Raw genomic sequence first — 13,819 nt, 5'->3', positions numbered from 1 at the left:
TTAGGCGGCCCGTGATTCGAGATGGTCCACGGCTAGTGCGTCACAGTGAAAAGTTGCTGTACCAATGTTGCACGGTGGTGGGGATATTTTGCGCATCATCCCCCTAATATCTAGAAAGCACCCTGACCCAGATACACGTACGTGCGGAACAACCGGACGGTCCTCTAGCAGGATCATCCGACATCAAATGAAAACCTCCGCGACATTCGCAATCAGGTTTTATGTCAGGCATTTTGTAAGGATTGCCGCAACGAATCGTACGTGGCAATGTTCGTGGCGATACATCGGAAATTTCGTCCCAGTCAATTTCGAATATCTGCTTTATCGTCAGCAAAATTTCGAGCCAGTTCCAATCTTATTTATCGTTATCGTTAGCGATGTGATCGAGTTCTGTATTTCCACGAATTCGAACCAATCGTAATCCTAATACGAAGTTCCACTTTATGATGTTTGATTTACTGGATATTAGATATTACTTTTTATTTTTCTGCATTTATGAGGTATTTTGATTTCGAATTTCAAAGTGAGCATGAATAGGGTTCGACTACGTGCGACAATTTTTAACATTTGAAAACATTGTAGTTGGAGTACAAAAACTATAAAGCTATTGTATGTTAATCGTTTTCGGTTAATCTACAGATAAGTTTCTGGAAAATTGAACATCAATTATGTATATTGTTATTAAAATAGAGGAATTTTGGAGGAATGGAGTTGATCGATTTGGATATCGATTGATTTACATGATTTGTATAGGAGATTATATATAACGTATTAATAATAGTATTATAAATAGGAAATTATCACAAGAAGACTCGCGATAAACTTGATCCCATTGCTGGTTATTGTTCTTTTGGTAGTTTCGCAATTTCTGAAAGTAGTTCGTAGAGTGTAATCACAGTCGATTAAACTCTTCAAAATTCTACAATCGTTAGGATAATGGAATTACCGCGAGGAAATTGTGCAATTTCTATTCGATACAGAGCCGATCGGCAGCGTATTTGCAATCGTTTCCATCGGAGTGAAGAAGTCCATCAAGCATTCGATTAGTTTGCAATTTATTGCTTCCAATTTTCTCGGTAATTGTTATAGCGCGTACACCAAATCGATCGAGCAATAGTCTATATACATATTTTCTCATACCGATGAAATCTTCACGAAAGAGTCAATTTGTCAAGCTCGTATCTAAATGATCGTAGATTCCGGTTGACAGACTGCTCCTGGAGAAAATAAATCAGTGGTGTAAGACTTTTTCCAAACAGGAGAAAGGTATTTATGTTGTGTGAGTTTAGATCAACAGATTAGTGGTAATTATGAAACACTTTTCTTTAATTAAATGTATTTTTCTCAGAACCGTAGTTTTCAATGTAAACGAGACGATAATTAAGGCTTTAATCGGTTTTCTATTCATTTTCAATCTTTGCGAGTATTTTCGATGGATATATTATTTAACAGATAAAACAAAATTATCGAAAAACGATCTTTCTAGCACAGAAAACACAATAGAAAAAAATATCTAAAATGTTATTTTAAAAAGTGTCATTTTCTGTATTTTTAATATTCATTTTCACTTTTATTTCATTCTGGCTCGCGTCAGCCACGCGTTTGGTCAGTATTCTGTTAGCCAATGGAACTCTTATTTTTTCCAAGGTTCATACTATTATACTATTAATAATAGTAGTATTTGTTTATTGTGTTGGATTTTCGTCCATTACAATCTTAGAATTAGAGGAACATTCGATGATAATTATATTTATTCTCAAGACTCATGCTAAGTGACATATAATTGACACAATTCTGATTATTTTTGCTTCAAAATGTTAATGAATATTTCTAAAACGCAAACAGATATATGCGCAAATAATATAATGGACGCTATAAAATTTTATGGTTTCTTCGTAAAAAGGTTACAAAGGAATGTAAACAATGACACTTTAGGCTCAAATATCCCCGTAAATCTGATTGCTTTGAATTGTTCATCGGACACTAATGGCCCAGAACAATTTTACGATAGAAATTGTCTAAAATTGGAAGAATAACGAGGCTGGCGTCATGCTCGAGATCCTCCATCCGAGCTGCTATAGATCTCGACTCTCGATTTCTGTCAGTTTTGCTCCTGCAGCTATCGCTGACAGGAATCCGGTTCTTTCGGTGATCCTCTTGTCTTAAGCTTCTTTTATCGACATGATACCACTGTTTCTAACCTCTTTATTGTGTCGTGTAATCATCATCAGAAGAGGTAATAATCAATAAATAATGATCGTTCGTTAAAATCCTCGCGAGTGTTCGATGATCGTTTACGTGAATCCTTTTCTAATTAGTTAATTAGTTCTATAGTTCGTTCGAATGAAATGCAGTGAATGCAGCTGAAAGTGGTAGAGTATCTGTTTTCCTTCTTTGTTCTAAAAGAGGCACTTTTCTAATGCGCGCGTATTCGGAACGTAGGAGGCGAATAATGGCCTCCATTTAAATTTTCGGCGGATTGCCTTAGCCAGCCACGTTCCACATAAAAAAAGGGCCCTAAATGATTCTTTGCACGGATAGAATACGATGTCTTTGGAAATTTCGGTACCTTTTGTATGTTAAAAAATGTTATTCATCCGCCGTATTTCTTAGTTGAAATATATTAATGTTTAAAGTTATCCATTTGCCTATTTTTGACGAAGCGTATTTTAATAATAAAATTTGGCATAAAAATGGAACTGTTACTATTTTATTCTATATAATCGCCGTAGTTCTGCACAATAGCATACCGACGGGATTAAACTGATCTTTGGAAGACAATATCCAATATTGAAGGATTGTATCATAATTATCAAATCTTATAGAACTAATTATCAAATTTTATCATTCGACACACTCTTTATCTTCAGATTCTTTTTATTTTCTGAATTATAAGTCGGATCTTCTAAATTGATAGAGAGAGTTCCAGTGTTAATACATACATGTATTACATATATGTATGTAATAGTGCAATGTATACAGTAACAGTAAAATTGCATTACTGCTCTTTTTTAATAGGTAGTTTATAGTCATGTGTAGTCTAAATTTTGCCGATTTTTATGAATGACAATGTATATATACAATAATATCTTTCGTAAATATCGTTGTAACTGTTTAATACCTTAATTGAATGTCTTTTAATAAGAGAAAAGTTTTGGATAGGAAGCTTCAGAATAGGAAACTTCCTGGGAAACAATTAAAGATATTTCAAAATAGAATGATCAAACTTTGAGCAATCTAGAACGTTTCGAAACAACTTAGAATGTTTAGGACAGAAAACTTCTTGGGAAACGATTTAGGGGAGTGTTTAATGCACCAACACATGTAACTTATGTACTGCTGTACTTTCACTTTAAAGTTCGAAGAGTAGGTAACAAGCTACATGAGATTCAATGGGAATCCATTACCATAAATTAAACGCATTAACTAGAGCATGCTATACACCAGCTTTCTAACATACTATTACTAAAAAACTTACTAATCGACTAATAAATTTGCCTGAGCGCTGTTATCACGTGGAATAACGATTGCACGTTACGCTGTCGTATTATCGCGATGGTTGTAGTAAATAATTTCACGTTACAACAAGATCATGGCTATCAAGCCACTGTGTCGTATTAGATTAACAGTACTAATCGATATTACGACAGCCTAGCTTCCTCGAAGCGATTCCGTCTCGCTTGACTTTTCACACTTCGGTTTATCGTCACGTCGCAACAATACTTGCAGTTGATTAACTTCTTCTTAGACTTTCGAACACTTTCACCGTCGTTGAAGAAACCTTCGTCGGAGTTAGATAGACTAGGTTTGTGGAAAACGATCAGCTGTCAATTTTGTAGACATAAAAGAGGATCAGTTTACTACGATGTTGTTATGCTACAATTTGTTTAATCAGTTATGTAATATCCATCGTCTTTTATCGTCGCACCGTTTTGGAAGCTAATTTATGCCACCGTCGTAGGAAGAAGTTGCTTTTGATAGAGAGAAGAACAGAATAGAATATACAAATAATCTTGCAAAGAAAAATGGTGATAGTCTGGTGCTATGTCTAGAGGACAGGCATTTTTAATAATGTGAAGAAGAATTTCAACTAGTTTATACCTATTTTGAAATTTATATCGCATAACTAACCAAAAATAGTCTTCATCTTCTTCCATGTTTAATCACTATGATCACTAAAACGACTTTACCATAAACTGCGGCATATGATCCAGCTCGAAGCTGATTTTCTCGATACGATGAAAAATCAACGCTATTTTTTCCACCAACCTAAAACCTTTTCGACTTCAAAACGGAGTGAAATTGTATCTCTAAAGTAGGATAAAAAAAACAACTTAAACAAGTTATTTAATGACATATCGTTGCACTAGGACAATTCACTATGACACAAAATCCTTCGTCGTCCAGCGATCCTGGAATCAAGGTGAACCATTTTATTGCACGTTTATTCTGCTCGCAGACAATCTATTATTCGGTAAGTCTAGGGTTGAAGTTAGAGAAACATTCATCGTCCGTGCGGTCCGTTTCGATAAAAATTTAATCGCCAGGAGGCACGATAGTGGATCACGCGATAGATCGGCCTGTAACGAGACAGAACAGAAACACTGGGTATCCTTCGTCCTCGGCCGAAATTACGGACAGTATCTCGGGACGGTAAGCGACGTGGCAAAATTTACCAGGCCATAAACGCCGTTGCTGATTTACGTTCCATTCGCGCATAGAATTCCGGCTTGCGACACTTTGTGAACGTTCGTCGTTTATGGTTTCCACTGAAATATTAAACCACGCTGCATCTGTCACTGTGTATCGTGTGCGTGACGTTTCCTTCCTTTGACTTGATGAAACAACGATAAATTTGCGAGTGGATGCAACGAATTCATGGTCAATGTGATTCGCAATAGCGAAGAGAAACGTTCGCTAAATGTATCAAGTGCGCTAATTTTTATTATATTAGTTTCCAAGCGAAGGTCCAAGTTAGTAAGTTTAGTGCTTCCAGTGTTGCTTTGAGTATGCGTGCAGCTAGATATCTTCTCAATAAATTTAATGGAATACAAAAATTCGTGGTAGTCTCAATTAACGAGACAGCCGTAATTGTGAGTTACGCTTTCAACCTCGTCGTTTCATCAAACTCGAATGTAAGAAACTTAGATTTTTGTAATCTTCCAAACGATGTTGTTCTTACAAATCATCCTGCCGTATCTCTAATGGAAATAGTGAAAGAATTTCTCTGCCGGGAGAAAGGAGCACCGGACAGGAGAGAGGAGAATTTAAATCGTGAAGTGGAATCGGTAACGCACGCGACATCACGTGCCGTTTTCAGGTTCAATGACGAAGACCGCAACGATTGGTCGAGGCCAAGCGTCGCCATGCAAAAACAACAACGAACATTTCAAGTTACGTTCGCTTTCTGCCACCAGGTGAGAATCCACTGCACGTCACGACGTTACCAGCTGGTACCTGTTCTTATTGTTGTCCTATCGACGTGGACCGAGATATAGAGTACCTGCTTTTTACCAGGTGCGTCCGTAATTAATCAAAAAATTCTTAGGACTTGTTCAATCTTACTAGCAACAATGTAGGAGAATAGAAAATTGTTTTATTAAATTATTATATATAGAGTTCGTTGTGTAGACTTGCGATAAATGTCTAACTAACTATGTTTAATTATCAAATTTTCAAGTAATAATTTTACGATATAAATAAAAATATTCTACTAACGACGGTATGAAGAAGCTTCAAATTTCATCTAAATCATTATTCTTTGTTATATTAGGAGGAATCCAACTTGTGGGACGACGTTAAATATTTCAGACCCGTATTCCTTGCGGAAGAGTAATTTTAACGACAGATATCCAACAGTAATTTTCATTCACGGATATAGCGGGAGTGCGAGGGCAGGAAGTGCCACGGCAATAAGAGACGGTACTTTTCAAGTTATTCACGTGTTATACTCACCGTCGAATCATTTTTAATTAAATCCTCCTCCTCACGGATTATTATTATGGTCCGTTTTCTTGTTTAAAATTAATCCCCTAAACTTTAAAATATCTAACAGTATACGTTCGTTCCTTAATTCATATTCAGTATTTATTTCCTACGCGAATAATTTTTTACTTTGAAATTGTGTTTTACAATTCAACAAATTCACCGAAAGTTTACTTTTTGAAATTAAGTTAAATTGTACCTAAAAATTCAGGAAATTTACTGACTGCGATAAAACAATTAGCATACATTGAGTCAAATAATATTGAAATATTATGCAACAAGTTTGATTATTACGTGCAAAGTTCAAAATTGAATTTTAAAATGTCGAAGCTTGGGTGACACGAATAATCCTATTTTCCTATATTGGACGTATTTAGTAATCGTCTCGTAACGACTAAATTTAGATCATTGAACATTATCGATTAGCAAAGTGTTCGTTTTGCAGACACAGAATTTCTGAATGAATTTACGTGGAATATTCCGATATACATACGTACATTATCAGATTTGCCAAGACAGAGCTTGGTAGACAGAAACTGATGGAACTAGGCTGGGGACATTAGTAGCTACAAGAATCAAGCAGACAAGCTACTGTAAGACATTTTGACAGGATGATAAATCGTGAATCTCTTGAAAGTTCGCCCTTTCACTATGGAAACTTCCCCATACACGCGGGATCCATATTTCTGGCCCGACTATGACATTCACTCTGCTCCTTTTCAACGGTGAACTCTACTGTGCTGGCCACAGACAAGTTTCCAAATCGTTGGGAACTTTCCGCGACTCGTTTCCATACCAGTGGAATTGAAACGAGTAAACTTGAACTTGAACTACATCCATCAGATGACTAATATCTTTTGAGAAAAATATATGTATATTTATGGCCTTTGGCCATTGAACTAGGACCACGTGCTAGAATTTAAATTTCTCATCTATGAAACTACATCATATAGATGGTAAATTTCTTTCCTGGACTGTAACAAATTATTCAATACGTAAACGATTATCTGTATGCAGATACATACATAATAATTATTTGAGAAATTTATATAGAATTAGTTTACCAATATATATTCTTATTTAATCGAGATTTATTATATCATCATTAACGGTAATTTATAAGAAGCTATGCATTTGAAAAGTTTTAATATTAACTTTAGTGTTAATATTAATCTATGCTATCGTGGAATGAAATCTTACTTCACATTGACCACTGAATCAACACGACGGCACTATATCATAAATAGAAAATTGTCTTTGTCTATCCAAATTATTATTTCCATAGAATTTCCTTGCATCTTTTAATTCTATAAAAAAAAATTTCAAAAATATTAAGTGGCTCTAGCTCAATCGCCAAGATACAATAGGTCCCTTGTTTACTTTCAAGAATGCAATTTTCCTTCTGATAAAAAGTTACTGGCCGTCTTTCAGTTTACCTGAAACGAGGCGAGTACAATATAATCTTAGTGCACTGGACCAAATTGGCCGGTCTGCCATGGTACGTGACAGCGGTTCGAAACACGAGAATAGTCGGACCTCAGGTCGCTCGTCTGGTGAATTGGCTAGACGCTCAGGGAGCGATATCCCTAGCCAGCTTGCACGTAATTGGTTTCAGCTTGGGGGCCGAGATCGCTGGTTTCATGGGGAAAGCTCTTGCTCCGCGGAAGGTATGGAAATTTCGCTTATCCAGAGTAATAAGAAATTTCACTTTCACCAAAGACGTTCAATCTGAATTCAGGTTGGAAGGATCACAGGATTGGACGCAGCCTATCCTCTTTACATGAACACGGGCGGAGACGGGCATCTGACAAAGACTGACGCCATGTTCGTCGACGTAATTCACACCGATGGTGGAAACTTTGGCTTCCCGAATCCCTTGGGTCATGTCGATTTTTATCCGAACGGTGGCAAACCTATTCAGCCTGGATGCAATTTGGACAGTGTTATTCGGAGAAGTGTGTCGAGACTCATCAACCACTATAGTATGTACTGAATCTTCTGCGAACTATGAACTCATTTTTTATTAAGATTCTTCTTTATTAGACCGAAAGTCTAAAAAAATCTAAAAAGATTGGCTTAAGAGATATAATGAGATCAAAGATAAAATTTACCAATTTCGAGGACCGAAGCGCATAGTTTCAGACCCTTTCAACCCTTAAAATCCATCATGAAGGAAATTTCACCATAGTAATATCATTGTTATGTTTTTTGTAATTATCGCAAACAGTAACTTTACTTATTAAATTATATTGAATCGTGGAAAAACACAACATTTGAAGCTTTAATACTTAAAATTATTCTATAGATTTTGACAAATAACAGAAATACCCAAAAATAGGTATGCAAGGCAGTTTCATAATATTTGCACCAGGAAAATAAAAAAATAAAAAAAAAAGATAAACCGAAAAATGGCCAGTAACTTTTTATAAAAAGAAGAATTTTATTCTTGGAAGGAAATAAATTACCTATTGTATCTTGGTCTTTGAATTAGAACCACTGAATATTTAAAAAATTCTTTTGTGAAATTAAAATTGTAGATTAGTTTTCCTTTGCAAAGGAATAAATATAATAAAATAATCATTAAAATAGGAATGATTGTCCACGGTTGCGTTAAAGCTTTATATCACAACCTCACTATATCGCTTCCATAATTTAATTTCTCTTTATGAATCGCTATTTCTTTCTGTCTAGTCGTCTGTGGACATAACAGAGCATGGATGTTTTATGCGGAATCGGTGACAAATCCGTTTGGATTCCCTGCCAGTCAGTGTCCAAAATGGCATCCGAATATCCAGGCACATTGCACGTGGACACCTGATGTCTTAATGGGCTTCGCAGTGGATTCTAGAGTCAGAGGGAAGTTTTATCTAAGAACCAACGCGCAAGCACCCTTCGCGAGGAACGCAACTGGATACATAAGAAAATGATATTAGTTTGGATGAACCAGACGAGCAAAAAATCTCAATTCTTTGAGTATAGTCCGAGAAAAAGAGGAAACAAAGATTCTAAATAATTACTGGACGCTCGAAGTGTAACGACAATATTCACAAGAAACTGCACAGTTCATCCTAGTTTCATTAAGTCACAAAAAACGGCAGGGACATCGTGGAATAATTTTTTCGTAGGGGAAGATTAAAAGTAGACAAATTTTAACAGCACCGATACTAGAAACGATCGAAGTAAAAATATTCAGTAAAGATATTCTCACAGAAATGGTGAAACAATGTTGTGGAATAATTTCTTGACGAAAAATATGGAAATAAATATTAATAGATTATAATGATCCTGAAAATCGATGCTCCAAGTTAGGAATAATATTATCGAGAAATGGCAAAGCATTCTCACGAAAATGGCAAGAAACTATATAAAACAATCTCTTCGCAGGAGAAAATAAAAAATCGATAGATTGATAGACCAGAAAATTGATATAAAGGTTCCTGTTATCAATTGTGAAGAATGTCAATAAAGTTGACTACCATCGAACGCGTAGTTTCCCTCCTTTACGACCACGGATAGGGGACACGAGGCAAAATGGTCTGCAATTTAGCATTATTTCCGATGCGCCTTGGCTACTCACGAAATATGGAAATTCCAAGGGCGACTGTCTTCTTATTTTCTATTTTAGACAATCGATGAGGATTGGAACGACTCCCCGAGGCGGGAGTAATCGTGTTAAACATTTCACAATTCTTCAATTCGGAAACAGGAGCACAATGAAGAGCGAAGATCATGAAAAAAAAAGAACGGAATTGGATGATCTCCAATACTGTTCTGAGCTTTTGCTTTGTTGTAATATCACTGGGTCAGAGATGTTAAAAAAGTATGTAGTCTTTGGAAGATAGTTATAAATAAGAAGAGAATATCTATAATATTCGATGACTAACAATATCAAACAATTCTCCAATTTATAAAGTACTTCATATATCAGCGATGATTTTACTGAGCAATTTAAAAAAAGAAAAAATTTTAACTTAAACTAGACCTTCATTTGATAGGAATAATTTAGTCACTCTAATACAATTTTGATTAACATTCTTTGTGAATGACATTTATTATCTGTTAATGACGAAATTGTTTCTGTCGACTGAAAATATCGATGATGTAATGATATTTGCACGACAAAAGTCATCTTTAAATTACTGGTGTTTATAGGAGTACATTTATGGGAAGATATAAAAATGTACATAATGTAAAAAACATACATATGCAAAATATTCAAGATAAAGTACCTGTTACAATATTTATTAGATGAAATAAAGTACCTAAGTTTTTTTTGTACGTAACTGAATGACTAGAAATACTCCAAAATCTCTAAATATTTATAAATAAAAAGGAACGTATCGACAAACAAATCTTTCATATTCTACGTTATAGACGAATCACTTGTCAGATGTATTTCAAAGAAATCAAAAGTTTCCTACAAAACTCGAACGTATCCTGTTTGCGTCAAAGACTTTCCAATTCGTCGAGACAACAAAAACGTTTCTAGAAGCGGAAGCTACTATCCTCCTTTACCTTTTTTGCCTTTACCAGAACACAGAGAGCGTGGATAGTTTCCAATGATCCAGGCATCCACGCGAGACAAGGTTTTTCTCAGTTTTTCACCAGCAGCGTTTTCCACGTCGGTTTCGTGTGGAGAATGGGTGCAGTCATTTCCAAGCACGAAAGAAATCGAACCAGCTTGAATTGCATCGTGCAATCAGCCTAGTTTCTCCCTTCCTGATAATTAAAAATTAACGAGAACCTCTTACAACGCTTATTGTTAACGATTCTTCCAACCTCTCCTTTATCTCAAGGACGACTGAACTTTCCGATAAAAATTTTTGGTATTCCGAGCGCAAAAACAGAAGTTTCAAAAAGCTGCCACTCTAAAATCCAAATGTTTACCCGGGAGTGCATCGAATCAGCTAGTATCTGGTATTTTCGAACAAATCCAGAGTTCGAGTGGTCTGAAGCGCTCTCGAAAAGTCGATGGAAGCGCATAGTGGAGACTTTCGTAAGGTGGTTACGTAACGGCGGTGGTCTAAAACGATTATCCAAATACCGGGTGAAATTTGTTAACGATTTAGCTGAGCTACGAATAGAAGAGAGTGGACCAAAGAAAAAAGAATCCAAGCAAACTCGAGGAGCGTGTCTTGAGAAGTAGTCGAGGGTGCACTTAGATGAATCGTAGACGTAGCTCACAATAGAGTGCAATTCCAAGGAATCGATGAAATGATTTATGTAAAGTGGTGAACTGTGTTTGTCCGACTCCTCTTCCTCAAACTACCTCGACCGAATTATCTTCAATACAGTGAATGACACTTTTTCAAGCAAAGTATTGTTATTTTTGACGAGTGGATACCAAAGAGAAGGATCGATTTTTTTAACTCAGAAATGGGTATTATATGTATGTATAAAATTATTCAAAAGTATTCTATATACTATCTACATATTATTTTGAAACTGAAGAAATCTGAAGTTCGATCATTTTCTGCGTGCCATCTTTGTTTTTCTTCGGCCAATTTCAATTATTTAATCATTATTTCGTCGCAAATTATTTAAGCACTCAATTGTCCTTTATATTACTCATTACATCGATAAACCTTTACATTTGAACATTAATTATATAAATAATACGCCTCGGTATTTAACGAGGTCATTTTTAATGTCAATCATACGTTTAAAGTAACTATTCACTTGTCTTGCTTTCTAACTTTATCAATATCATATAATTTGATTGTATCAATCATCAACATTAGTCTTATTGCGGCATTAATGTCATTTTGAGAAGTTTTGTGTAATACATTTAAAATATTCAAATACTCTTATGAATCACAGTAGATAGGATATCGAAATGAATTTAGCAAATCAGGTATTTAATTATAATATATCGCATCTACGTTTATCAATAGATGATTCAAGTTTCTCTCCTATTCATTAATTCTCCACTAGTTGTACACTTTGGGAAAATTCACATAAGCGCTGCTACTATGAATCGATCAAAATGTCCGGATACTTACAAGCGTTGAGTGTACCTGCACGCGAAATCTTGCAATCTGTACTGTCGGTCAGTCAACCCGGCATGTGCGTTAAAAAATTCACCACTGACAGGTCGATAACGATCGACGACCTATGGCCAGGGTTATAGATGACCCTAGTCTTGAAAGACCACCGGTTGTAAAGACCGGACACGAACGTGCCGTGCATCGTCCACGTTCGACCACATTTCTCTCCGCTGTCATGGAAATCCCACGAGTGTCGTGACCAGCTGTGTTCTCGTCACCTTCTGTAGAAAACCAAGCCGAGTTTCGCAGCGAGAAACCGATTACGCTTGTTGTTATGGGCGCTAATGGCTCTTTAATTAAACTTTCGCTGACGGCGATCATTCAAAGTCCGATCGAAGACGTTCGAATTACCGGAAGAAACTCCACTTTTTTGCCGTCAGCTAGTCCGTTCTTTCACTGACGTTCCAATTAGGTGAACTTAAAAATTCTTCCACGAGATTCACCTATAAAATGAACTTAAGCCCAAGTGTTGGAAAGTACGCTCCAAACTGTAAGTACCGGAATACTTATGGAAACTTAAATGTTTGAATAATTTCTCAATTAATTCTCAAGTTCGCTTAAGTTTCCATAGAATTATTATCTCGTCCGAAACGGTGTCATTTCATTTGAATCGTTGATCTTGCTCGAGCACAAAATTCTGATCTGTTGATCGTCTCTTTATTATTTTAGGTTAACGTTCGAATTCTGTGTGAAGAAAGTAAGAAATCTCAGTATTGGTGAGTGGAGGTATAGAGTCGATGTTGGTTTTAGAATCGAAATTCCATTTCCTGCAGCAGATTTCCAGAAGCGCGAAAAGCACAGGTTATTTATGTGGCGACTCAATAAGTGAAACGACAAGAGAATATCTAGGAGGCGGGGAAATTCTCTGTGGTTTTAAGATACGTTTCACTTCCACCTCGAATATCCCCCAGAGAGTCTAATGTTGTACCCGTTAAATCTATGCTTAGCTTTCTGACTGAACGAATTGAAATTTATTTCGAGACTAATTTCCGAGAAGCTCAAAATACCAGCGGTCGCATATTTCTCCTTACACAGAAATTTGTTACTAGGATCGATAAGGTGAGATTGGGTTTGCTAAATGTTAAGTGAGGCACAAAATTGCTATTCAAAAATATGTTCCTTCTTTGCGAAGATCTGTGATGTATGATCAATACATAATGGCTATCTAGAAAAAAATAAAACATCAAATACATGGAAATGATATAATGATAAGGACTTGGAAGAACAGCGATTATCTTGATTTTATAAATAAGAAATTCATGACGTATTTCATATACGTCATACGTATAAAAATTATATATATATTAAAATTCAATTTCCATCGTACATTAATATAGTACAATATTAATGCCTGATATATTCTAACGAAATCGCTGACTATGTTCATCACAGCGACCAGGTTTCCCAGAATAAGACGAAGTGGAATCCAATAAGTGAAGTTTTAAATATAATATATATATCGATGATAGTAATATCATTACAGGGACTCAAATTCACCCTACATACGCTATTCTTGGCAAAATATCAACGAATCCAATAATTATGTAATTATTAAGTAATAAAACATATCTGGTGACAGTGGAGACATAGATATGTATTGGATAATAAAATAAAAACTATTCACGATAACAAAAAGCTTGCATCGATGCATCGATGAAAAGTATCCGGAAATTTCTCAGCAAATTGATTCCAATGAGACATCATAACGTTATTGGGTTTACTATCGCTGTCAGTGACAGTGTTGAAATCGATGGAATGGAATGAAGTCTAGTTGGCGCAGTCTCGGC

General features: G+C 35.8%; 2 protein-coding genes across 3 annotated transcripts in view; one reads left to right on the top strand and one right to left on the bottom strand.

The window, feature by feature from the left end:
• LOC139993367 (uncharacterized) overlaps positions 1-13,819 on the bottom strand; it is a 45,352-nt gene that overhangs the window by 12,060 nt on the left and 19,473 nt on the right. The gene's annotated exons all lie outside the window — the stretch shown is intronic.
• On the top strand, positions 4,316-10,347 carry LOC139992867 (pancreatic lipase-related protein 2-like). The gene is made up of 6 exons (XM_072014132.1): positions 4,316-4,423; positions 5,418-5,517; positions 5,774-5,922; positions 7,417-7,652; positions 7,724-7,967; positions 8,677-10,347. The coding sequence occupies exons 1-6, from the start codon at positions 4,351-4,353 to the stop codon at positions 8,910-8,912; spliced, it is 1,038 nt and encodes a 345-aa protein (XP_071870233.1). The 5' UTR covers positions 4,316-4,350; the 3' UTR covers positions 8,913-10,347.

The sequence above is a fragment of the Bombus fervidus genome, chromosome 12, assembly GCF_041682495.2.
Source record: "Bombus fervidus isolate BK054 chromosome 12, iyBomFerv1, whole genome shotgun sequence".
Lineage (NCBI taxonomy): Eukaryota > Metazoa > Arthropoda > Insecta > Hymenoptera > Apidae > Bombus > Bombus fervidus.
This window is presented reverse-complemented; position numbering and strand designations above follow the sequence as displayed.

Bases quoted from the DNA above. Each gene is read 5' to 3' on its own strand.
- LOC139992867 (XM_072014132.1), top strand. From the start codon at position 4,351: ATGACATATCGTTGCACTAGGACAATTCACTATGACACAAAATCCTTC. The intron at 4,424-5,417 runs GTGAACCATTTT...TTCTGCCACCAG, and splicing joins CCAGCGATCCTGGAATCAAG to GTGAGAATCCACTGCACGTC. The intron at 7,968-8,676 runs GTATGTACTGAA...CTTTCTGTCTAG, and splicing joins GAGACTCATCAACCACTATA to TCGTCTGTGGACATAACAGA.